The 27,495-nt window shown below is 40.2% G+C and overlaps 1 protein-coding gene and 1 long non-coding RNA gene across 6 annotated transcripts in view; one reads left to right on the top strand and one right to left on the bottom strand.

Moving 5' to 3' along the window:
* Window positions 1-18,247, top strand: part of LOC131516625 (uncharacterized) — a 41,558-nt gene extending 23,311 nt beyond the window's left edge. The window contains exons 4-5 of the long non-coding RNA XR_009264179.1: window positions 58-226; window positions 12,099-18,247. This is a non-coding gene — a long non-coding RNA (uncharacterized LOC131516625). The remainder of the gene's footprint in view (window positions 1-57; window positions 227-12,098) is intronic.
* LOC131516620 (uncharacterized) overlaps window positions 1-27,495 on the bottom strand; it is a 43,660-nt gene that overhangs the window by 6,718 nt on the left and 9,447 nt on the right. For 2 of the 5 annotated variants that reach the window (XR_009264177.1, XM_058737879.1), the window contains 2 exons: window positions 19,218-19,364; window positions 18,781-18,987 (listed from right to left, as the gene is read on the bottom strand). Coding sequence is in view for 4 of the 5 variants with exons in the window: in XM_058737879.1 (XP_058593862.1) it covers window positions 18,974-18,987; window positions 19,218-19,364 (161 nt within the window). In the remaining variant the exon portion in view is untranslated. Of the gene's footprint in view, window positions 1-4,033; window positions 4,601-18,780; window positions 18,988-19,217; window positions 19,365-27,495 lie in introns of those variants that run through there. The other 3 variants (XM_058737876.1, XM_058737878.1, XM_058737877.1) reach the window with 2 other exon arrangements.

The raw sequence follows: 27,495 nt of genomic DNA, 5'->3' as shown, positions 1-27,495 counted from the left end.
GGAGACTCTCTAACATTCCTGCTAATGTTAATGCTTTAGGTCTTTATATCCCTTTAGGTCACCTGGTTTTTGCAAATCACCATGAGTACCACTTGTCACAGATACCCTGGCTGTGGCAGGAAACATCTTTGAGGGGTTGGTAAGCACTCGAAGGCATTTTGATCTTCTTTTCTTTGGGGAACACAAAGTGGAGCAGAAAACAGATTGAGAGAAAGTATGCTTTCTGGTAAGTCAAATATATGAGGACTGTATGGGCAGCCAATCACTGATAAAAGTAAACTCAGAAGCTCCAAGGGAACTCTGCTCATTGCTTTCACACTTCATGCCTTCATACTTCAAACTTATCTGGGCACCCTTATTCTGGATATCCTTAACCACTGATCCATCTTTTTACACAGGAATGCATGGAAATGTCCTGGTCCAACTTTTCTCCTTCTTTGGGGACTATGACGGATATTTGCCCTATATTCTGGTTTCTCTCTGAGACCCTTGTTTTCCAGTGTCTCTAATGAGGCAATAGCTTACCTTGGTCAGGGCTAACATGAAGGCTCTCTCCCATAATACTTATTTGATACATTTGTCTGTATGGAGTAGGTGCTCAGTATATGCTATTGACTGCTCAGCTCAATGCCTGGGACGATAGCTTGTCAAATTGGCATGAAGTTAGTATTGAGGTCTGTCTCCCAAAGCTTAGGCTAATTAACTGTTTCTGAAATGTTCTTAGGGTACTTCTGCACACTTCTACCATAGCACTTCACATTTTGCTGCAATTATGCATTATCAGCTTAGTTTCTTCTGCTAGACTCTTAACAGCAGGAACTTTGCCTTAGTCATATTAATATCCCTATTATCTTGTACAGCAGTAGGCATATAGTTAGGTCTTCATACTTTCACAACATTTTCACAACCTTTTTAAATTGAAGTATAATTGACACACAGTGTTACAACAAACATGGTTTCTTTTGATTCTTTCATCAACACCGGGCTCTAATAATCTATTTGCAATTCATTTAATAAGTACTTTTTAAGCAGCTAATATGTACTCCATAAGGTCATTCATTAAGTATATGGCTTTAGACACTGAGAGCATACACAAGAAAGATACCATTTCCTTTCTATAGCTTTTTAAATTTTAAATTGATGAGACAAACTCATGTGAAAACATGAGAACAATGCCAGCCAGGATATGAGTAGGTCCCAGAAGGAGTGAGACAGACACTGGGAAGGTCTGACAGCAGAGCTGAGTGCTGAAAGGGCACTCACACTGGAGGGATGTGTCCCGGGGTATGGGGTGGGCACTCTGGGGCTGGGGAGCCACACCCTCCTGAATCTGACACAGCTCTCCTTGTTTAATGACAGAGGCACCCCTGCTCATCTGCTATGTCTTGCAGACACGATGCCCTCTGAAATCCATGCAGTGATGACTGGAAGGTTTGCCACCATTTTGGGCATTGTGTTGGGATCCTCCAAATCCTTTGGGGCAGGCATAGTCTGATGACACCCTGCTGAGCTTTAGTCTGGGTTCTACAGATACTGATTCCTAAGTTTGGCCTTACTGATTGATGCATCATCCTTGCTTGATTTCTGCCTCTATGATGGCTGCTCCTTCTGCTCTTGCCTTGTCAAACTGATAACTTGGATGAGTCCAAGTTCAAGAATATGGAGGGGGTAAAATCACCCTGTGCATGAGTCCAATGAAGCATATAATTTGAGGGGGTGGTGAGGTCAAGTGCAGGGTCAAGAGTGGTGTGATGGCAGAGGCTTCAAGTCTCTTGGAGAAGTAATAAAATGATTACATATCCCCTCTTGTCTACCTCTGCCTCTAGCTAACCATGTTGATTTTCCTCTTTTATTTAATCCTTCCACCAGCCTCTATCTTCTACATGCCAGTATCCTCTATCCTTGATGTCAGTATAATTTCATGGCAATTAAGTCAGATATTGTTTCACTGTGATTGCCACCAAACCCCCTTCACCTCTTACGCTGGTCTTGCCTCTCCTCCTGTGTTCCTGGACTGCAGGAACCATGGAATTTCTCTTCTCTGAGGGGCTGAGACTACTCTAGACACCACATTCTTCCCTTAGGCCCAATAACCACAGGAAGGAGAAGAATGTCCTGGAAGCTCTCAGTAATGAACCATGGATGCCATAGACCATTTTGGTAATGTAGCAGCTATCCTCATTGCCTTTTATGGGCGTGTTGTCCTACATCAATGTTGCCCTCTCCTGGCTAGGAGAATTGGTAGACATTCAGAAACTCCCTTTCCAGATAAAAGGTTACATTTGTTGGGCTATCCCTCTAGTTGTGGTTAAGTAGTGCTTTGAACTGTACATACCCTGCCCCTTAGTGAGCTAAGAGAGAACATGGATAGGAGAAGGGTGGAGGAGACAGAGTCAAGGCTCCAGAGAGAGTCCTTGGCTCCAGGACTCCTTTTCCTTGGATATCTCTTTCTTTCACCCGGGTCAACTGCTCCTACATACTAAAGCCCATGGTTTTCATGATGGGTGTAGAGTGGGCAGACTATTCTGTGAGTATGATGGTGGAGATCAAGTTCTTCACAAATGAGTTGGTGGCTTATCAGCAACTGTCTCAATATAAGAACAAACATCTTTCTGCAGAAGAGTGGATTGGGGGAGAGAAACAGTGGATTTCTGTAAGTGAGAATCCTGAAAAGCACAAATAGTCTGTGGGCAGAAAGAACATGTTAAACAAAAGCTTGTTTCATACCTGTAGATCCCTTCCCAGTGTCCCAGCCCTAACCAGAAAGCAAGCATAACTTTACACTTAGCTCCAATACCCAAGCTTCCCTGAGGTCTTCTTCCCACACTGTCTGACCCAGCCTCTCTCTGTAATGTAATTAATTGTTGGGTCTTCACAGTCGGGGCAGTCCAGGGTGGACACTGATGGTCTAAGGTCCCTTCTTCATTTATAAGTTTAAGTTGCCATAAATTGATCTCCTTTTCTCTCTCTCCCTCTGTCTTTCCCTTCTTGATCGTTATCATTCCTAGGCCTTCTCCTTATTCACAGGCTTCAACAAGAAGAGTGTTGGGCAAAGAGGCCCATGGTAGTTTCCATGTAATTATCCCTGTAACAGCTCAGGAACTGATTATTTTCTGAGCATCCTTTCTACATTCTTTAGGGTAATGTGGACTAGGTTGGGGTTCTAAGTACTCTGGAATTTTATCCTGATTATATGGGTGCACACAAGGGACTGAGTTTATTTACTTATTTATTTTTATTTCCCTAAGCAATAGCTGAAATCATTATATTTTCACACTGTGGATTTGTTAATCTCAGTTCCATAGGAATCATACTGGGAGGGTTGAATGAGTTAATTCATTTTCCCAACTACCAACCAGATCCCAGTGGGCACTACTGGTACTTCAGTACAACTTGAGACCAGATAGAGAAGCTGATGTGAAATGGGCCCTCTCAGGCAGCAGTTAATTTGGAGTTAAGGCAACCATGATACTGGGCTATGCATGGATCCCATCTGGATTTACAATGTTAATTTTTGTTACTTTTTTCCCTTTTGACTGGAGGTCCAAAAGACCAATTTTATTTTTATTTTTTTCTATGAAGAAGATTGTAATGATATATTTTTCTTTTGTCATTAAATGGGCATAGTGGATATATAAGTAAAGATATTTGGGGTTCTATTCAGTAGCAAAAGTCCCTTGGGAAATTAGGGTACTCACCAGCTACCTTCATAGAAATAGAAGTTGCACAAGGAATCAAAATACAAATAAAAACAGTGCACACATAAGGCAGATAGACAGGAAGTCCAAGCGGTATGAAGCGTTGGATTAAAAGCTACAGGTCATCAGGTGTAGGAGGTGTAAGTATGTAAAGCAGGCACAGATACGGTTAGACTACTGAAGATATTGCTGAATGTGGGTGATGATTGCCAGAAAATGATATGAGGAAAGTGGAATTGTCTTTGAGGGTAGCAGCAGGGAGAATGACTAGCATTCTAAGAGTTTAGAAGTTCCAGGTTAGAAATAATGTATAAAAAGAAATACACTTCAGTGTGTCCATTTTTTATGGCACTCATATTCTGGAATAGGACCATTACATTGATTTATTTGGTAGCTGATTGAACAACTTAAAAGTGAAACAATTTCATTTCAGTTTATCTTTTCCTTTCTCTTAAACAACTGGCTGTATTCTAATCCTGATGCCTGGTTACTGTCTGACTGCAACTGCCATCCAGTAGTGGGAAATGCATCATGTGGCTGAGGTTTAGGTGAATGTTGCCTTCCTTATCCCTCTGGCTCAAAGCAGTCCATCTAATTCTGGTCCTGGCTTAAGAATGCAGATCTCATCTAGTGAACACCCAAGGATCTGTGCCTGCCTGCAGCAATGAAGAGCTTTGCTTGATCCATATACATCTTAGGAATGTTCACAGAAGCAATGAAGTCATATACAAATCCTTGACCTAGGGAATTTCTGAGTTAGTGACCCATCAGGATTAATGTATAAAACACACTTGTTGGGGTACCATTGGCTGGCTTCTGGTGGTCGGTGGTAGGGATCGTATTCATCTGCTGTGTTCCTCTGCATTCTTCTAGGTGGGTGCTCACTGGGTATACCTGATTGCCTGGTGGGGAAGAGATCAAGTTATTGTGTTTTGTTGTCTATAGCATCAATGGTACTCCACCAGAAGAGTGACTTGTTTCCAAGGTTGAGGTCAGTGCCCTCTTCACAGGGGCCTATGTATCCTTTATCGCTGCCTGTGTGGCAGGTAGGCACCTCAGCTTAGTCTCTTGGCAGAAATCCCTTACCTAGATCCTAAAAAAAATCTCTTTGAGAATATTGATTTAACCGTCCATCTCAAAGATGCATAGAAAAGGCATCTAAACAACATTCTCAATTCACACCCAAGAATTAAGAGCCTTAAGGAATATGTGTAAAACCTTTTTCTTAGTAATTCTGTCTTCCTTATGTAGGAATCTTCTATGTCCCCAGGGAGCTGAAACTGACTGTGTCTCCTTCCTAAACACAGGTTTCACCAGTAGCACCTACAAGGCCTATGTGTGCTGCAGAGACCTCTTTCGGAGTTGAGTGAGCACCAGGATTCCTGCTCCCTTCTCTTGTACTCTATTCTCCACTCAGGAATTTTCTGGGAGTGGGGAGAAATAAGGTCTCGATAATCATGTGGATGCTAATATAGTATATAAAAAGAGATTGGTATATGTGGTAGTCTAGATTTGTGTCCCTTTCTCTATTAGGTGCATCCTCAGCAGTAGCTCTAGTATGCATAAGTGACAGATTTTACCTGTATTGGTAGGGTACTGAGAAGTGGAGGGCCAGAGGAAGAAGTAAGGAAGGGTGGTTTCCCTGAGAAGAAGGTACTGTATTTATGTGACTGGAATATAGATAGGTTGTAGGTAAAGATTTGGCAGTGCTTGGGATTCTCTCTCTCCTCTCTCTCTCTCTATCCCTGCCTCACTCACATGCATGCTCTGTCTCTCTCTCAAAATAAATAAGTAAACTTAAAAAAAAAGAAAAAGAAAAACCATCAATTCATAAAGTAAGAGAGAAAGAGAGGAAGAAGGAAACAAAGAAACTACTATAGAGCCAGAAAACAACAAATTTTCAATAGTAAGTCCATACCTATCAATAATTACTTTAAATGTAAGTGGACTAAGTTTTCTAATCAAAAGAGATAGAGTAGCTGAATGGATTAAAAAGAAAAAAAAGACCTAACTATATGCTATCTCTAAGAGACTCACTTCAGCTTCAAAGACATACAGACTGAAGGTGAAGGGATGGGAAAAAATATTCCATGAAAATGGAAACCGAAAGAAAGCAGAGGTAGCTATACTTACAATAGACAAATAGACTTTAAGCCAAAAACTGTAACAAGAGACATTATATAATGATAAAAGGGTCCATTCATTAAGCAGCTATAATAATCATAAATACTTATGCACTTAACATAGAGCGCCTAAAGATATAAGACCAATACTAACAGATCTGAAGACAGAAATAGCAATACAATAATAGTAGTGGACTTCAGTACTCTACTTTCAACAACGGATAGATGATCCAGACAGAAAATCCACCAGGGAATTTAAACTACATGTTAGACCAGATGGGCCTAACAGACATTTACAGAACAGTCCACCCAACAGCAGCAGAATGCATGTTCTTCTCAGTTATACAGGGAGATTATCTCATAGATCATATGTTAGGTCACAAATCAAATCTTAATAAATTAAAGAAGATTGAAATCATATCAGGCATTTTTTTCTGACCACAATACTATGAAACTAGAAATCAGGAACAAGGAAAAAAACTGGTAAACTGCCCAGTATGTGGAGATTAAACAACATACTCCTGAATAGTGGGTCAAAACAAAAAAATCAAAAAAGAAATTAAAATATCTTGACTCATAGCAAGGAAACAAAATTGTAGCTATGTGAGATGATGGATGTTAACTAAACTTAATCATGGTAATCATTTCACAATATATACATACATCAAAGTATTATGTTGCATACCTTATATCTATACAGTGTTATATGTTAATTATATTTAAGTAAAATGGGCGAAGATTTGAGAAAACTATTGAGACAAATGAAAATGGAAACACCGCACACCAAAATTTAGGAGATGGAGCAAGAGCAGTTCTAAGAGGAAAGTTTATAGCTTTTATACATTAATAAAGTTTATACATTAAAGTTTATACATTATTAAAAAGGAAAGATCTCAAAATAAACATATTTAACACTTCAAGGAACTAGAAAAGAAGAACAAACTAAGCTCAAAGGAAAGAACAAAATCAGAACAGAAATAAATGAAATAGAGGCAAAAGAGATAATAGAAATGATCAGTGAAACTAAGAGCTGGGTTTTTAAAAAAAAAAGATGAACAAAATGGACAAAATTTCAGGTAAGAAAGAGAGAGGGAAGACTCAAAATCAGAAATAAAAGAGGAGATATCACACCTGATAACACAGAAATACTAAGGATCATAACAAACTGCTACAAACAATTATACTCCAACATACTAGATAACCTAGAAGAAGTGGACACATTTCTAGAAACATACAACCTACCACGACTGAGTCAGGAGGAAACAGAAATTCTAAAAAGATTGATTACTAGGAAGGAGATTGAATTAGTAATCAAAATCCTCCCAACAAATAAAAGCCCAGGATCAGATGGGTTCACTGGTGATTTCTATCAAACAGTTAAAAAAGATTTAATATCCATCTTCTCAAATGCTTCCAAAAAACATAAGAGGAGTGAACACTTCCAAACTCATTTTATGAGGCCAGCATTATCCTGATACTGAAGCTAGACAGGGACACCACCAGAAAAGAAAGTTATAGGCTAACATTCCTGATGAATATAGATGCAAAATTTCCCAACAAAATATTAGCAAACCAAATTCAACAGGACATTAAAAGGATCATTCACATAAAGTGGGATATATTTCTGGGATGCAAGGATAGTTCAACATACACAAATCAATAAATGTGATATACCAGTTTAACAAAATGAAGGATAAAAATCATATCATCTCAATAGATGCAGAAAAAGCACTGAACAAATTCAGTATCCTTTCATGATAAAAACTCCCAACAAATTGGGACAAATGGAATGTACCTCAACATAATAAAAGCCATATATGACAAACCAACAACTAACATCATACTCAACAGTGAAAAGCTGAACACTTTTCCTCTAAGATCAGGAATATGACAAGGATTCCCCCCTTCATCACTTTCATTCAACACAGTACTGTAAGTCAGGGCCAGAGCAATTAGGCAGGGGAAAAAAAAGCACCTAAATCAGAAAAGAAGTAAAATTGTCTCTGCTTGTAGAAATGACATGATCTTATGTATAGAAAACCCTAAAGACTCCACCAAAAAACTGTTAAGAGCTAATGAATGAATTTAGTAAGTTAAGGACATAAAATCAATATATAAAAATCAGTTGTGTTTGTAGAAATGACATGATCTTATGTATAGAAAACCCTAAAGACTCCACCAAAAAACTGTTAAGACCTAATGAATGAATTTAGTAAGTTCAGGATATAAAATCAATATATAAAAATCAGTTGTTTTTCTATACACTAATAATGAACTATCGGAAAAAGAAATGGGATTGTAAAATCCCATTTACAAAAATAAAAAAAATCCCATTTACAAAGGCATCAATAATAAAATACTTAGGAAAAAATTTAACCAAGGAGATGAAAGATCATTACACTAAGAACTATAAAACACTGATGAAAGAAATTAAAGAAGACATAAATGGAACGATGCTCTGTGTTCATGGATTAGCAGCATTAATATTGTTAAAATGTCCATACCACCCAAAGTGATCTACAAATTAATGAAATCCCTATCAAAATTCCACTGGCATTTCTTTTTCATGGAGAAAAAATCCTAAAATTCATGTGGAACCACAAAAGATCCTAACTAGCCAACACAATCTTGAGAAAAAACAAAGCTGGAGGCACCACACTTCCTGATTTCAAACTATATTACAAATCTATAGTAATCACTATAGTGATTCTCATAAAAACAAACACATAGATTAATGGAACAGAATAGACAGCCCAGAAATATAAACCCATGCATGTATGGTCAATTCATTTTTGATAAAGGAGCGAAGAACATACAATGGGGAAAGGATGGTCTCTTCAATAAATGGTGCCAGAAAAACTGTATATCCACATGCAAAAGAATGAAACTGAATTCCTATCTTACATCATAGACAAAAATCAACTCAAAATGGATTAAAGAATTGAACATGAGACCTGAAACCTTAAAATTCTCAGAAAAAAACATAGTGGGTTAAGCTCCTTGACATTGATCTTGGCAACGATTTTTTTGATATGATGCCAAAAGCACCAAAAACAAAAGGAAAAATAAGTAAGTGGGACCACATAAAATTAAAAAGCTTCTGCATAACAAAGGAGAACTATCAACAAAATGAAAAGTCAACCTACAGCATGGGAGAAAATATTTGCAAGCAATACAACTCAAAAGCAAAAAAACCATAATCCAATTAAAAAATGGGCAGAGGAATAGACATTTTTTCTAAAGAAGACATACCAACAGGTACATGAAAAGGTGCTCAACATCACTAATTAGCAGGAAAATTAAACTCAAAACCACAATGAGATATCACCTTATACCTGCTGGGATGGCTATTATCAAAAAGACAAAAGGTAACAAATGCTGGCAAGGATGTGGAGAAAAGGAAACCCTCATACCCTATTGATGGTAATGTAAAATGGTACAGCCTCTATGGAAAAGAGTATGGAGGTTGCTGAAGAAATTAAAAATACAATTATCATATGATCCAGCAATCCCACTTCTGGGTGTACATCTAAAAGGAAATGAGGGGCGCCTGGGTGGCGCAGTCGGTTAAGCGTCCGACTTCAGCCAGGTCACGATCTCGCGGTCCGTGAGTTCGAGCCCCGCGTCGGGCTCTGGGCTGATGGCTCGGAGCCTGGAGCCTGTTTCCGATTCTGTGTCTCCCTCTCTCTCTGCCCCTCCCCCGTTCATGCTCTGTCTCTGTCTGTCCCAAAAATAAATAAAAAACATTAAAAAAAATTTAAAAAAAATAAAATAAAAAAAAAATAAAAGGAAATGAAATCACTATCTGTACTCACATGTTCATTGCAGCATTATTCACGGTAGCCATGGTATGCAAATAACATATATGTCCACTGACTGATGAATGGATAAAGAAAATGTGGTATATATACACAATGGAATATTATTCTTCCTTACAAAATAAGAAAATCCTGGTATTTGCAACAACATGGATAAACAATTATGCTACGTGAAATAAGTTAGACAAAGACAAATACTGCATGATATCATTTATATGTGGGATCTAAAACAAAAAAAAAGTCCAATAGAGAATCAGAAAGCAAAATGGTAATTGCCTAGAACTTAAAAATTATGTGACACAGTGTGCTGTAAATGTGGTTTGGTATATAACATACTGAGATAAAAAGCTATATTTCTTAGAGTTCTGTGGATGAGCTGAGTTTATGGTACAAACGGTACATATGAAAGTTACATGAATATTTAATGATACAATTTTCTGGTTGTCACACATTTGTATGTAAACCTGCAAACTCCTTAACATTATTACACAGTAAACAAAAAATATCTCCTGTATGCAAACTTGCAAGGAACATCCATTTCTTAAAGGCCTTTACTTTGAGTGTTCTGTTTTAGTGACAAATTTGCTTCACGTATACAGAGAATCCTTTAAAACAATGGGTTTCAGTGGTAAGAGGGGGAAATTTTGCCACGCAGAGGACATTTGGTGAAATCTTGAGACCTTATTAGTTGCCACAACTGGGGGAATGCTACTGACATCTACTGGGTAAAGGCCAGAATTGTTGCTAAACATCCTCAAATGCACAAGTCAGTCCCCACAACAAAGAATTCTCTGATCTTAATATCAACATTGCCAAGTCTGATATACTCTGATTTAAAATGTTTAATATATTTCATATATCTAATATTATTTATAATATGAATAATACTATAGCCTTAAGAATGAGTTTCAGAAGGATGCAGGGGTTCCTTAAAAAGTTAAACATAGAATTATCCCATGGCCCCCCAATTCCACTCTTAGGTATATGCCCAAAAGAACTGAAAACAGGTATTCAAACAAGTACATGTGCAGGCACGTTCATAGCAGCACTATTCATAATAGTCAAAATGTGGAAACAATCCAAATGTCCATCAATTGCTGAATGGATAAACAAATGGTGTTATATACATACAATAGAATTTTATTCAGCCACAAAAAAGCATGAAGTACTGATATATATGCTACATGATGTAACCTAGAAAACGTTATGCTAATTCAAAGAAGCCAGACACAAGTCTTATTATTGTGTGATTCTATTTTGTATGATTTCATTTATATGAAATATTCAGAATAGATAAATCCATAGAGACAGAATACAGATTGGTGGTTACCAAGGACTGGGGGAAGGGAGGAATAGGGAATGACTATTCAAAGAATGTAAGTTTTACTTTGGGATGGTGGAAATGTTGTCAATATTCACCATATTGTGAACGCCCTAAATATCACTTATTTTTCACTTTAAAATAATTTTATGGTATGTGAATTTCTCCTCAATAAAGTACACGCACACACACACACACATCTATCTATCTATCTATCTATCTATCTATCTATCTAGATATAGATGTATTAAACATGGATATGGGTATTTGTATGTTCCCAGAGCTAATCTACTTTCTTCTCCTTTACAGTTATCTGAGCTCAGAACCTCCTGGTCTTCTTTCCAGTCTCCACTCCTCTCTCTTCTCCCATATTTTCCAAACTTGACATAAAACAAAACGAAGCCCCAATAAACTGCTTCTTGACCTGGACAATAACAATTTTACCCTAGCCTGGTTTCTTTCTGAGAGGCAGTGCAGTGCAGTGGTGGGTGGTACTGGACAGTAGGCCAGGTTCTGACTGGGGCTCTGCCACTTACCCCTGGGTGATCTTGGGCAAATTCCTTAACTTCCTGTGTTTTTGGCATCCTTGTCTATAAAATGGGGATAATGGAACCTGCATTCTAGGTAAAGGTTTTACCTAGGTAAGGTTTTAAAGGGATCAAAACAGTGCTCACTGTTAAGCCCAATGTAAGGGTTAACTACTATTATTACTACTTAAAGAACTGAGTTCACGACTATTGATTTGAGTTATGTATGCAATTTAGCCCACACAGGGAAGAATGCGGGACGGAGAAAGCTCTGTATCTCCTTGCATAGGTAAGGGCCTGCTTTCTGATTCTCCGTTTCCTATTTAAAGAAAATCTGGTCTGGGGCGCCTGGGTGGCGCAGTCGGTTAAGCGTCCGACTTCAGCCAGGTCACGATCTCGCGGTCCGTGAGTTCGAGCCCCGCGTCAGGCTCTGGGCTGATGGCTCGGAGCCTGGAGCCTGTTTCCGATTCTGTGTCTCCCTCTCTCTCTGCCCCTCCCCCGTTCATGCTCTGTCTCTCTCTGTCCCAAAAATAAAATAAAAAATGTTGAAAAAAAAATTTAAAAAAAAAAAAAAAAAAAAGAAAATCTGGTCTAAACTCTCGCACATATAGGACCGCACTGCAATAGCAGGAAGCCTGACAACACCATCACCTGCAAAAACAGTCTCACAAGCGGGAGGAGCGAGCAGGAAAATCTGGTACTGAACTCGATCTCAGCAAATGCTACGCCGACTCCTAGGGCTAAGAGGCACCCTCAGAAGGCTGAAGTAATTTGGTCAGAAGAAGACTGGGCGGCCCAGTCCTTCCTGGGAGGCGCGCAACGGAGACCAAACGCTCTCGGGCTCCTTCCTGGGGGCGGGGCAAACATGCCACTCGGCGTCCCGGGAGGCGCCAGAGCGCCTGCGGCAGGTTTCCGCCTGGAAGTCGCACCCTCTCCCCGTGCCCCACACCCGCACCTCAGGTACAGGATTCTCAAGCAGAAAAGGGTGGAGGCTAAGGGAGAGCGGGCAAGAGAAAAGAGGACCGGAGAAGTGGGGGTTGTGGAAGGGGGGCTCTGGTGGGATGTGGGGTATCAGTGTGGAAAGGAGACCTTGGGCTTGAGGAAAGGAGGAGAGTGGCAGACTGGGTCACTGAATGGGTGGAGTCGGATTTCTAAACTGGAAAGCGTCTCCTGCACATTGTTCCACAGCCTGACGTCTTTGCTTATGTGTGGGGCCGTCTTTCTAGGCCAGTACATACAGATCTCCCTCGTTTATTTTATTGGCTACATGATATTACGTATAAGTAGGTACGCTAAGGTATGTGTTTCCTTATTAATGGACATTTAGATTGGCTTGTATTTGGCCAGTTATTTCTAGAGACTTGAGGTAGGCAAAGTTTGTGTTTGACTCCCACTTCTGACTCACCTTTAGATTCCTGATCTACTCTTGGTGAAAGCCCTTGGCTAAGCTAGTGGTTGTCAAGTATTTAAAGGGCTATCACCTCTGTGGGAATAATTGCCTTTTAAGACAGGAATACAAAGATTAGGAGCCAGAAGATCTGGAGTCCTGACCAGAGTCCCTATGCAGCCATGTGAGTGGTCTTAGTCTAGTTCTGTTTCTGCATATTGAATGTGATGATGATCATATGTACCTTACAAGCTGCTAGAAATTTGAATTAATGCATGTGAAAAAACCATATTGTGTAAATGGTAAGGTGCTCCAAAGATATTTTTTTTTTTAATTTTTTAAATGTTTATTTATTTTTGAAAGACACAGTGACAGTGAGAGCAGGGGAAGGGCAGAGAGAGAGGGAGACACAGAATCCAAAGTAGGCTCCAGGATCTGGGCTATCAGCACAGAGCCCAACATGGGGCTTGAACCCACAAACTGTGAGATCATGACCTGAGCCGAAGCCGGATGCTTAACCCACTGAGCCACCCAGGTGCCCCAGATATTCTTTTCACAAGTAAAGTGTAAGGACCTTATATAGAGAGGCTTTGCTTCTTTATACATAAACATTTGCTTGGCACTTATCACTCCTGGCATTGCTTAACAAGATTTACATTTTTTTTCTTTTCCCTCCATTTAATCCATACAACAACCCTTTGAAGAAGGTACTGGTATTATCCCAGTTTTCCTTTTTCTTTTTTTAATGTTTGTATATTTTTGAGAGAGAGAGAAAGCATAAGTAGGGGAGGTACAGAGAGAGAGTGGGACAGAGGATCTGAAGCAGGCTCTGCACTGACAGCAGAGAGCCTGACATGGGGCTTGAACTCGCAAACCACGAGATCTTAACCTGAGCCAAAGTCAGCCATTCAACTGACTGAGCCACCCAGGTGCCCTTTTCCGAGTTTCCTCCTTTTCAAAGGAGGAAAGAGAGGCTTAAATTAAGTTGCTTAATTAATTAAATTAACTTGCTCCCTACAGTCACATAGTAAGTGACAGCTGGGATTTGAGCCCAGGTGTGACTGATTCTAAAGCCCTTATTCTTGGGGTGCCTGGGTGGCTCAGTCGGTTGAATGTCCGACTTCAGCTCAAGTCATGATCTCATGGCTTGTGGGGTTGAGTCCCCGCATCGTGCTGTGTGTTGACAGCTCAGAGCCTGCAGTCTGCTTCAGATTCTGTCTCCAGCTCTCTCTGCCCCTCCCCCACTTGTGCTCTGTCTCTAAAATAAATAAACGTTAAAAAAAAATTAAAGGCCTTACTCTTAACCACTATGTCCACTCTTATAACATCTCAGCCCTTCCTGCCTTCCTTCTCCATTCCAGGCCCACAGGTTTAACCCAAATGATCTCATCAGTTTCTAAAGTATTTATACTTTCTGAACTACTTGTGTGCCAATCATGTCCTGCTGTGTGGCATCTTTTGTATTTTTGTCTCATTTTGCTATTTGTCTTACTGTTGGCTTCTGTTGCAGCAAGTAAAAAAATGATTGCTATTCAAGCTAGCAATTCCCTCAAAGACAGAATTGTGTTCATTCAACAAGTTGCTTTTATCAGCTCTCTGAGTGTGGAGCTTCATAGGAGCAGAGAGCAAATCTGTTTTGTTACCAAAGCCGTAGGAGCTAGCACTGTGCCACACACACACACACACACACACACACACACACACACACACACACACAAGTTGTTTAATATTTGTTGAAGAACAAAGAAGATGAAACTCCAAGGGTTTGGGCTTGAATACCTGGGGCACAACAAAAGGAGAGGAAATGTCTGGCAAATCAAAGAACACAGATAAAGCACTTATACTTCCTGGTACAAAATAACATTTTTTATTTTTTAAATGTTTACTTATTTATTTTGAGAGAGGGAGAGAGAGATTGAGAACGTGAGTGGGGGAGGGGCAGAGAGAGAGGGAGGGAGAGAGAATCCCAAGCAAGCTCTGTGCTATCAGCTCAGAGCCCGATACAGGGCTTGAACTTGCCAACCATGAGATCATGATCTGAGCCAAAATCAAGAGTTAGAAGCTTAACTGACTGAGCCACCCAGGCACTCCCAAAATAGGATTTTAAATCCATGTTAGTTATTATTGCTACATAAGTATAATATGAATAGGTTTGTGGAAAGGTAGAAAATGGGAAGGCAAAAAAAAAAAAAAAAGGAAGAAATGGAGCAAAATGATACTGGGCTAGGGCTATTTGTGAAGAGATGGCCAGTGAGGACTTCTCATAGGCAGAATAGGGCAAAGGGCACTTAAGAACAAGGATACCGGGGCACCTGCATGGCTCACTTAGTTAAGTGTCTGACTCTTGGTTTCAACTCAGTTCATGATCTCATGGTTCATGGGATTGAGCCCTGCATTGGGTTCTGCAGTGACAGTATGAAGCTTGCTTGGGAATCTCTCTCTCCCTCTCTCTGCTCCTCCCCTGCTCATGCTGTCTTTCTCTCTCTCTTAAAATACACATTAAAAAAAAGAGAGAAAACAAAGGTACCTAATATCTACCCTGCCTTAACTCCAACAGCTTTGCCCTCAAATCTTCAATAAAAGTCCACTGTCTATATATTCCACTGCCAGTGGTATTTTGGAGAATTCAAGAATTCAGATGGTGTGCAGTGTTGATGGTGTGGTATAGGCAGTCCAGTCAACAGAGATTCTCATTTAGGACGCTGGTGCAAAACCATTTCCATTAAGTCTTATAGGATGGGAGATTCTCCAGTGGATGACTTTTGGGACATCAAGACAGCTAAACCTAAAGTTACACTTCTGTGGTTACTCTATTTATTCTGTGTACATTGTATGTATGTCATGTCCTCCCAGCTGGATTGTAAATTTTTGCAACTAGAAATGACGAGAAATGAGTAGAATTTGTATGGCACTTTTCTATGTTTGAATTTCTTTTCTTTACACTAACTCACTGAAATTAACAAAACCTTTTGTGGTAGGTGTGATGGTGTCATGGTCCAGCCCCCCTCCATTTTAAAGACAAGGACAATCAGGCAGACAGAGGTTAAATGCTTGCTTTTGGTTACAAAGCTAACAAGGACCAAAGCCAGCCTTGTATAGTGAAAAAGGACATGGCTTATTAAGGCTTTTCACTCTCTGGATCATATCTAGCTTTCCAATCTCCTTCTTACCACTGTCTCATGCCACCTGTCCAAGTACACTATCACCACACAGAACTATTGACTTTCCCTAAGAAATCTATACCTAAGTGACTTTGGAAAAGGCACCTAACCTCTCAGAGCCTCTGTTCTCAGTTATGCAAATGAAGATAATAATGGCTTTGTTAAAGTGTTGTTGTGGAGATTAAATGTCTTAACCTTAAAGCACTTGGAACATAAAGATGTTTAAAGAATGTTCTCTCCTTGGTTCCCTGGCTTTCTTTCTCTTTAATATCTTCCAACTTAAAGTTCAATACTTCCTGCAGAATTCTACCATATATTCCTTATATTTCTCTGCAACTTTGATGACACCTGATTCCATATCCTGTGCAAGTCCTACCACTCTTCCTGGGACCAAAGATAGTCTCAGAAGGGGCTAGAGGCTGGTAGCTAGAGGCTGCTCGGGATGGCTTGAAGCATCCAGACAGGAGCCTCCTGCCATGTTTAGGGCACAAGGCCAAAGATCAGAACTGATGAAACCAAATCTGTTCTTAGGTGATGGGGATGATGTAGATCAGGGAAAAGAGACAACTAGGTCATCAAATGAATTCAAAACAAATACGAGACACTCATGGTAAACACTAGTCATCAACAAGAAGAGCATGACATAAGAAATTACATTAGAAGAATTACATGACATAAGAAGCTTACATTTTTCATTAGACTGAGTAACTTCTATCAGTTTTTATTTTTAAAAACTCAACTCTTGCTTCCAGAAAGGCAAAGGCATATTTTTGAATTCCCCAAATTCACTCTTTCACTGTCTCAAGGCTCATGTTTATCACATTCAAACGTACAGAGATTTACTTTGACTATAAAAATCCTTTCCATATATTTTAAGCAGGAATCCAAACAGGAATATTGAAGCCATTTTTAACTTAGAGAACAGTAATTTCTTTGCCGAAATCATATTTCTACTTGTCAAGAGCTGTCATTCCCTCAGGGGAAGTAAACATTTATGTCTGTGGCACTGAATGCCTCATAAAGAAACATTAGAGGAGGGTAACCCCTTTTCCATGGTGACAAGACTGATTTGAATTATTCATTAAGTGAAGGATATTCATTTATGATTAACCAAACTCAGGATGATGCAGAAAATTTCCCAAAGAACATATTATCCTTCAGGTATTTTACAATGGAGGGCTCCTGTATTCATGGTTTTAGAAGCAAACGATGACTCTGTGAATGGAGAAATTATCCTTCAGCTACATGGCTATAACTTATAGAACAAAAAACAATACCAATTTATTTCCTTAGTGGATTTCAGAGACCAGTTAGATGTTTAAAATAATTTTTTAGAGTAGCTAGACAATGGAAGGCATTATGATAGTCATGTTTTTATAAAGGCAAAGTGCTCAGCTGCATTGCATAACTACATCCCGCCTGGCTGGTGGCCACCATTATTATGAATTTGTTGTAAATGCATTTGGCTGCTTGGCTGTCTCCTACTGCTGTAGACAACAGCCCATGGCATTGTTGAACCACTCACATGTGTCTGGCTCTGTATCAAAGTGCTGACTGAGTCCAGCGGTGCTTAATAAAGTCTTAGAAGGTGGGAGAAATGCTCATAACAGTCATATCACATAATAGTCACACACAAAAATCTCAATTACTATTAATAATAACAGTAACATTTGCTGAGCTATGGGTAGCCACTTATACTGGGTATTGCCTGACTGAGTCCTCACAAAAACCCTATGAGACATCCAATTGTCATAAAGCCATAGCCATAGCCCCTGCTGCTATCTGGCCCCCACATGTAGAACCCTAGGAGGAGGGACCAAAGCACCTGAAAATTAGCCAGAATAGACTGCAGAGGCTCTAGCTTCCCAAGAAGCTACCTAATTGGGCTGGGTAAAACAATCCAGAAGTGTTGAGGAGTTAAAGTCTGGAGGTGTGGTAAACCTTAACCAATGAGATTGGAGACAGAAAGAAGCCAGCATTGTAAACGCTGCCTCCTGTGTGGTGGATGGTTCTGAGAAGCAGTAGCTTTGTAAGTACTCTCTGGAGATGCCCTGTAAGATGAAACAATCAGCTTTGTTTGCAATGAAGCTATGTCCATCTTGGTAATACATCCCTTATGTTTGTTTTTGCTTTTTCACTACTTCACTTCTGTTTTCTCTCACATGTACTTCCCTGGGGGAATTGCATCCATCAATAAAACATTTGCACATAATCTTTTGTTTCCAGCTTTATTTTCTTAGAACCCTCAGTTAAAAATGCTCGTACCAGGAGTGGTCTTTATGAGCAGACCCTCAGGGGTGCCTGGGTGGCTCAGTCAGTTAAGCGTCTGACTTCAGCTCAGGTCATGATCTCACAGTCTGTGAGTTCAAGCCCTGTGTCGGGCTCTGTGCTGACAGCTCAGAGCCTAGAGCCTGCTTCGGATTCTGTGTCTCCCTCTTTCTCTCTGCCCCTACCCTGCTCATGGTCTGTCTCTCTCACTCTCAAAAATGAATAAATGTTAAAAAAAAAAAAAAAAGACCAGACCCTCAAAATGGGATTTAGGAGTTGAACAGCCAACCTATCTGAAAGCAATAGGAATGGTTTTCTTGATGGCAAGTGAGATAATAATTCCTGCTATGCAGTGGCATGCATTACTGTAACCAAGCTTTTCACCTACAGTAAAGGTGAGATGAGGTGCAGGTGGAAGATAAGGCATTGGGGTACCAAGTAGATGCTGTACCTTACTGGTATGGGCAAAATGATAATGATAAGAATTGAGGAATAGACTGGTTGCTTTTAATAGCATTAGAAGTCTTGCAAAACAACGATAACAGCTTGAAGCAGCTAATCGCCAATGTAAGAACATTATGAAAGCCAGAGGACTTCTGTGGCAAACATAAAGGAGACTCCCATCTCTTGCAGCAGTAAGTTGGACACTGTTGAAAATTAAGTTCAAGATCTAGCGTGGCAGAGCTGCAAAAGAGATTGAATGGATAGTTTCAATAGGTCTTCCATGTCAAAGTCTTTTCCATATAGGAAAAATGTGAGACCTTAACACCTGGCCAAGAAATATATGGGTGGATGAGCCTCAGAACTTTGAGCTCCCAATTGTCCCTAAATCTTCTTAGCCAAAAGAAGCAGACCATTTCCTCTTAACAGAGGAAAACAACCTCCCCATGCCTGGAGACCATATATGAACTCACCTGAAATAGATTCATTCATTGCAAGATGACTCTTGTTTTCCTCAAGACATGCCTCCATCACTGGTTTTGCCTTCAGTCTGATAACTGGTGTTAGAGCTCTGCACAGCCTGAGCAGGGAAGTACAGGTCCTGTGCAGAAGGGATTCACCTACATTCCAAAAGAATTATAATTGAGAATATGTGGGGATCAGAATAATACAGGAAGGAACTTGACAAAAGTGAAGCAGAGCCAGATTTGAAAAGACTTTGGTTCTAGGTAGGATAGAAGATTGAGATAATCTCTGATGTCACGTTCTTTTGAATAATGTACATTGTAGGAAAATAACCCAGGAGTGAATCTGCCACCAAATGGTGTTTAGGTGGGAGATTCATCAACTCAATCATTCTATAGAGGGGTGTCTTAACTAATCTCCAAATGTATTCAGAAATTGGCAGTTTAGAGAATCTGTGGAAAAGTAATAGCACTTTGGTAAGCTGTGGGCATGAACTGATATGCACAAGGACTTTCATTATTTTAGTAGGCATTTTGGGAAGGTGTGTCAGGGACATAGAGTTAAGAGAAAAAGATAATAAGTATGGGGGATAGAATGGGGCTTATCCATCAGTTAAAACCAATGGCCTAGTTTTGAGTGTCTTTGGAAAGAAGGTTTAGGTTTATTCATTTTTTAAAGTTTATTTATTTTGAGAAAGAGAGAGAGTGTGTGTGTGTGCGAGAGTGGGGGAAGGGCAGAGAGTGAGGGGGAGAGAATCCCAAGCAGGCTCCACGCTGTCAGCACAGAACCCATTGAGGGGCTCAATCTCATGAACCATGAGATCATGACAAGAAGGTTTAGTTTTAGAAAAAGTTATAAATTCATGAAAAAATTTAAGAGACTGAGATTATTCACTATATACCAAAATTCAGTGGGCAGGAGAAAATGGAGCCATAAGGCTAGGGAACAGGCCATTTTTCTTTTTTCTTTCTCTTCGCCTCCATGTAGCTTTGGGACTCCAAAGGCTCCAGATGACCACCATCATAGTGGTTACCGTCAGTGACTATTGCGTCTGGAGGAATGACATTCTCAGAGAGCACTGGTAGTAGAAATGGTAGCCAAGCCTCTCAACAAGGTAGCTGGAGCAAGAGAATTCAATATTCTTGGGAACACCAGCAAAAATTGGATGAGACTGTGGTATTAGGAGCTAGTGTCTAAAGGTGTGATAAACCAAATAGTGATCCTCCAAAGATGTTTATTTTCTAATCCGTGGGATCTGTGAATATGCTACTTTACAAGGAAGAAGGCACTTTGCAGATGTGATTGAGGTTAAGAATCTTGGGATTTGGAGATCATCTGGAAGTATCCCTGTGGGCCCATTGTAATCACAAATCCTTAAAAGCAAATCTTTCTTGGCTGTGGTCAGAAAGAAAGAGATGTAACAACAAAAATGTCAATGAGATTCTACATTGCTGGTTTTGAAGATGGAGGAAGAGGGTATGAACCAAGGAATTGGGATAGGGAGTGCTCTAGAAGCTGAAAAAGGTAATGAAAGGGATTCTCTCCAGAGCCACCAGAAAGGAGGATAGCTCTGCTGACACCTTGATTTTAGTCCAGTGAGACATGTGATGCACTTCTGAATTGTGTTGCATTTATAGAATTGTAGGGTATTCAGTCATTTTAAGCTGGTAATTTGTTATGGCAGCAGTAGAAAACTAATACAAAAGGAGTGCCTGGGTGGCTCAGTCAGTTAAGCCTCCGACTTCGGCTCAGGTCATGATCTCACGGTTTGTGAGTTCAAGAGTTGGGCTCTGTGCTGACAGCTCAGAGCCAGGAGCCTGCTTGGGATTCTGTGTCTCCTTCTCTCTCTGCCCCTCCCCCACTTGTGCTCTGTCTCTCTCTGTCTCTCAAAAATAAATAAATGTAAAAAAAATTTAAAAAATAAAAGAAAATGAATACACAAGACAATGAATGTAGTGGATAAGAGATCTCGTAATTGGGATTAACATCAAGATGATGAAAGGCATGGGTCCTCAGGTCCTTAGCAGGATAACTCAAAATAAATGCATAACTAGACACATTGTAGTAAAACTTCAGGTCTCCAAACACAAAGAACAAAATTCCAACAGAAGAGAGAAAAGACAAATTAACTACAAAGACACAATTGGACAATGAACTTCTCATCAGCATAATTAAAGACCAAAATACAATGGGATAAATTCTTCAAAGTACTGAGAAAAATAATGGTCAAACGAGACTGCTATCCCTAGCTAAACTGAAGGAGAGCTAAAGATATTTTCAGACAAAGTAAGACTGATGATTTTTCATTCATATATCCCTGAAAGAGCAAAAAAAGGGTGTCCTTCAGAAGTTGGTACTTCTGTATCACTTACATATTAGTAAATGCATTTTTGGAAGTGCAGTTTCACTTGAGGAAGTTCAAAAGAAAGGCTGCGGGGGGGTCACTTTACATATGGTTTATCAGTAAAGACTAAAGATTAAATTTTATAATAGAAAATAAGCTTCTATATTCACTGCATAAGATTAAAAGTATTTTTATTTTTATTTTTTTCAGTCATTTAACCCACAATTTTTATTCATTACCAATCATGGAGGAAGCAATTTCTTATGGTGCCATTTGTGATTATCTGAGTCCCCGTAGTTATATGCTTATGTAAGAAAACATGTGTTATCATAACATCAAAGCAATCACTTAGGAACCAACCACAAATAAAATTAAATCATTTTCCACGCATCTCTCTCCAGACATCCCTTGAAGTTTTGCAGTCCATGACTTATGTGGCTGTAGGAAGTGGGCCTTTCAAGACTAATATCTAACTCTCCCAATAATTTAATACTTTAGTCTCTGTGCGAATACAAATCACCTGCAAATTGAGATTAAAATTCTTATATAAGATACAGAATTTCTAGAAATAGATAAACATGATATGACACAAAGCTTTTGACAGTTAAGGGTTATGCACAATTAAAGACCAGCTCACACTGGGGCGCCTGGGTGGCACAGTCAGTTAAGCATCCAACTTCGGCTCAGGTCATGATCTCAGTCTGTGAGTTCGAGCTCCACATCGGGCTCTGTGCTGACAGCAGAGATCCTGGAGCCTGCTTCAGATTCTGTCTCCCTCTCTCTCTGCCCCTCCCCTGCTCACACTTTGTCTCTCCCTCTCAAAAATATCAAAAAAAAATTTTTTTTAAACAAAAAGACCAGCTCACAATTGGAGAAAGAATCAACAAGGATAATGACATAGTGTAACTGAACCAATATGAGTTCGCTCTTTGGTGAGTCACAGATAGAAACTATGCCAGGTAGGTTGTTGCACAAAGGAAACTGTATTTGCAGCAAATGAGATCACAGGGAATAACTCGCAAAGCCATGACTTTACCAAGCAAGGGTGAATGGGTTCCTTTTATTTAGGACCAGGATGAATATTTAGATAGGGAAGCCTTGTCATCATAAGCAGAGGCGGGCATAAGGCCATGTATGCACCTTTAGGAAACATGTCTATACGTATATCGTATGTTACGTAAATGGAGCTTATGCTCCTCCTTGGATGAAGATTTTAGAATTATAATAAAGTAAAGGCAGTTGTCAGTCATTCTAGAGGTTACCCCATGGTCCATCTTCTCAGGCATGAGTTGGGGTTCACACTCAAACTGGTCTGGGTGGTCTGGGCTGGCTGGAGGTCTTGTCTAGGCAGTCCCTACTGCTTGCTGGGTGGTTTCAGTTTCCATTTGCCTGTGCGCAGAATCGCCTAGACAGAGTGGTCTTCACTGGAGGAGGAGGCGTAGGTGGTCTGAACCCTGGACTCCAAGCATCTTGTTCCCCAGTAGCAGTGGTCCTCACTGCCTTCCTCCCCGCAAGTGAGCCTCCCACCCACTAAAAATATTTTTAAAATACTTGTTTGGAGGATGCCAAATTATTAGACTGCCCAGGCAGGTGCTGTCAGGACCCTGTTCTAGAGGATGCAGAATGTGAACGTTACCTACTAGAGCTTATAAAAGTTCACCTTTCTGGGATCTCCAGGGAAATACTGAAAAAGGGAGGATGTGGAAGGTGATTTTTTTCTGATTTCACTCTCCATTAAAAAAATTTTTTTTTAATTCATAAAAGAGAGTCCCACTTCTGCCCATAAGTCATTACTGGGATGAGAAATGTCCTCCCACAGTAAACAATTAGGAAAGTGGACAAAATGTTTTAAATGACTGTTTTCAGGCATTAGACAGTAATCAGTAAGGGACTGTGACCCCTGAGAGAATGAGTACAAGCAAGGTGAGCCCTAAATCTGTCCTCCCTTAATGTCGTGCTACCCAGGAAAGATCCACATCCTCTGTGGCCAAAGTTGCAGAAGCACAGTTTACTTGTTCTTTCTACTTCCTCACCTTCCATCCGCTCCTCAGCCAAGTGCAATTTAACTGTCATCACAAACTACTGTATTAAATACTCCCACTAAAGTGATCAATAATAACCTCATCGTTAGATATAATGTACACACACTTACTAGTTCTATTTCATCAGGTACCTCTGCAGCAAGACCCCTAAAACAACCCCTTCCCATTTGAAAAAAAAAATTAGCTATTTTTAAGTTTACAGTATGGTAGTGTTAACCATATGCTCATTGCTAAACAGTTCTCTAGAACTTTTTCATCTTGCAAAACTGAGACTCCTACCCACTGGATAACAACTCCTCTTTCCTCCTCCCCCCAGACCCTGGCAACTACCGTCCTAGTTTCTGCTTCTATGAGTTTGACTATTTTAGATACCTCATATAAGTAGAATCATGCAATATTTGTCCTTCTGTGACTGGCTTATTTTACTTAGCCTAAATAATGTCCTCAAGATACATCCATATTGTAACACATAACAGGATTTCCTTCTTGTTTAAGGTTGAATATTATTCCACTGTATGTATTTACCATGTTTTCTTAATCCATTCATCCATCTATGAACACTTAGGTTGCTTTCACCTGGCTATTTTGAATAATACTGCCATGAGCAGGGGTGTGCAAACCCCTACCTCTTGAAATTCATCTGTTTGTTTCCATTATGCCAAACTTTCTTGTTCATCTACCTCTCTGGCGGCCTATTCTCTGTTTGCTTCATTTGGTTGTTTTTGTTTTTGTTTTTGTTTTTGTTTTTGTTTTTGTTTTTCCCTTCACTTGCTCTTTATGTGTTAAGTATTTTCAGGGATTTTGTCAATGGGCTTTTCTTACTCCATTATTTATATCTTGATTTTAAAAAGCTAACCCACAGGATTTCATTGTTCTTCAAAGCTTCCGAAACTATATTTCTAACAGTTTGCCAAACATTTCCACCTGTGTGTTCCAGTGATATCTCAAACTAAATATGTCCAAAATCGAACTCAAATCAACATGCTTGTCTACTCTGTCAGCTCTAAGTTATGTTGTAGGTATACAAAAATGAATAACTTCACACTTCCTTCCCAAAATGCTCTTCCTCCTGCACCCTCTACATTTTATAAATATTATCACTGTTCCCAGTCATCCTGGGAAAGGCCTCTTGGTCACCTCACATCTCTTTCCTGTCCATGTCCTATTGATTGTCTCAAACATCTATTTCCTCTGCCTTTTCTTCTCACTTTTTTGCCCCTGGACTGTCACAGCTGCCTCCCAATTGGCCTCTAGTCCACCTCCCACACCACCTCCACCAGGATGGTCCTTCCGAAAGACAAATCTGGTCATGCAGACCCCTTGCTCAAAATGCTCAGTGACTCTCCGTTGCCTCAGTGACTCTCGCATTCTAAGATCCTGGGCGTGGCACAGAAGGCCCTTTCTGACATGGCACCTATATGCCTTTCCTGTATTCTGCTTCACTGTTTTCTTGAAACATCATATTATGCTGCTATTTTCAAAATGCTAGGCTCACTCAAGCTTCCCAGTCATTTCCCATTCTGTGTCCTCTGCCAGAGATGCTCTAAAGTTCTCTCCCACCCCCGTCCTCCATGTTTTCTTAGCAAATGTATCCTCTCTTTCAGCTCCTACTTCTCAAGTCTCAGCAGTCATGGCTTCCCCCCGCAGTTTCCCTGGGGATGGCTCTAGATCTCTAACCCGAGGCAGTGTGGAGTAGTGGAAATAAGCCCAGACTTGATTCACGAGGCCTGGTACTTCAAATCCTGATGCTGCCACCTGCTGGTGGTGCCACTTTTGTCTGTTAGAAAATTTCGGTCCTCATAGGGACCTGGGGGGGTGGCTGTGAGGTTGAGGAGTAACATCCCATCTCTGCGGTACTTGGAAGAAGGTGCTGAAGAAAAGCTAAACTAATTACTTTTCCTGTTGTCAAATTCACTTAGATATATAAGCATCAACTCAAAGTCCATTTTTACTTATTTTCAAAGCAATTCCTCCTCTAGATATGTCTCTTTCCATCAGTAGCTGTCATTTTTTTGGTCATCCAGACCAAAAACCTGTCATACTGGATTTCTCCTTATTCTTCATCTGTCCGTACTTAATCAGCCTTCTTCCCTTCTTCCACCATCCTAGTCTTATATTTTGGAATTTCATTGTTGTCTGGCTGGTCTTAAGTACCACTTTACCAATGTCACTCCTTTGTGCCAAGATCCTCAATGGGTCTATATTAGCTACGAAATAAAGCCTAAATTCTTTTAGTAATTTCACATTTGGCCACATAGTTGCCAGATGTAGCAAATAAAAATACAGGATGCCCAATTAATTTTGAATTTATTTAATTTTGTAAAGAATTTACTTTTTAAAGTTTATTTATTTTTGAGAGAGGGAGAGAGAGAGAGCACAAGGGAGGGTCAGGGAGAGAGAATTCCAAGCAGGCTTTGTACCCTCAGCATGGCGTCCAATATAGGGCTCCATCTCATGAACTGTGAGATCATGACCTGAGCCGAAATCAAGAGTCAGATGCTTTAATGGACTGAGCCACCCAGGGACCCTTAATTTTGAGTTTTAGATAAAAAAAAAAAAATTTGTGTAACTATATCACATGTGATATTTGGGATGCAATTATACTAATAATTTATTTGCTGTTTATATGAAATTCAAATTTAACTGGACATCCTGTATTTTATCTGGCAAACCTCTCTGGCCCTAACTTCTCTCTATTTGGTCCTATATTTCAATACTCTCTGTGAATCTAGGCTACTCGTGGTCTGTCCTTAGGTTTCATGTTGCTTGTCACTTGTATTTTGGCCTCAGGTGCCCAAGGAGAAAAAGTACAGCCTTTGGAATCAGAAAGATCTAATTTTGAACCTCAGCTTCCTTGCTTACCAACCCTATGCCTTGGACAACTAATTTAACTTTCCTAACCTGAGTTTTCTCATCTATAAAATGTGAGTCCTAATACCCCCACATGAAAGAGAGGTTGTGAGGAACAGATGAGGTATACAAACCTAGGACAGTTGAGGTCTACTGTATGTATTCAACATGTTAGTTTGTTGTCATTGTTGCTAGGACTTCTGTAGAGCCACTCTTTGGGCCCTCAGTTGCACTACCGGCCATGATTTGCAAGATGCAATGTGGTCTAGGTTACATTTGTAAGTCACAAAGCCTGGAGGGGACATCAGGGTGATCTCTCCTAGGTGACCTGCCTTCCCAGGTCCTACTCTGCAACCTGGAAGTAGGAATGAAGCAAACTGTGCTATGCAGCAGTGGGGATCTGGGGTCAGGGAGCCTCGGGTGCTTGCCAACACCGGGAGCCCCACCTGCCTCCATGGGCTCAACCCTACAAAACCTTCTCTCCACCTTACTCCCTCTCAACCTGTATCCCATCACTCTCCTTGCCTGTTTATTGACAAATGTCTTTAAAAGGTGGTCACATTTGCTGTTTCCATTTCTCCATGTAAGACTCAGCTTATGCTCCAGTAAGTTTTTTGAAATAGTACTTTCAACTGTCTTCAGTCACCTCCTGATTGCCAGGTTCAGTCTATTGTTTACTGATGTATTTGAAACTGCTGAGCACTCCTCTTCACGTTGAGCTCTGTGACCCTGACCTCTTCCGGTTTCCTCTTACTTCTCTGACTGCTCCTTCTAAGACTCTTCTGCCTGTTCCTCATGTATAACTCTTCTGAGCAGGACAGTGGTAGAGTAGGGAAGCCTCTCAATTCCCTCCCAAAAGTCCACTGAAATAATCAATAGAGCATGGATATAGGGGGAAATAATTTGTCACTACTGGAAACTAAGGTTGGAGAGGGGTGCCTGGGTTGGCTTAGTTGGTTAAGCGGCTGACTTTGGCTCAGGTCATGATCTTGCAGTTCATGAATTCAAGCCCCACATCTGGCTTTGTGCTGCCCCACATCTGGCTTTGTG

This window comes from Neofelis nebulosa, chromosome 7, assembly GCF_028018385.1.
Source record: "Neofelis nebulosa isolate mNeoNeb1 chromosome 7, mNeoNeb1.pri, whole genome shotgun sequence".
In the NCBI taxonomy this organism is placed as follows: domain Eukaryota; kingdom Metazoa; phylum Chordata; class Mammalia; order Carnivora; family Felidae; genus Neofelis; species Neofelis nebulosa.
This window is presented reverse-complemented; position numbering and strand designations above follow the sequence as displayed.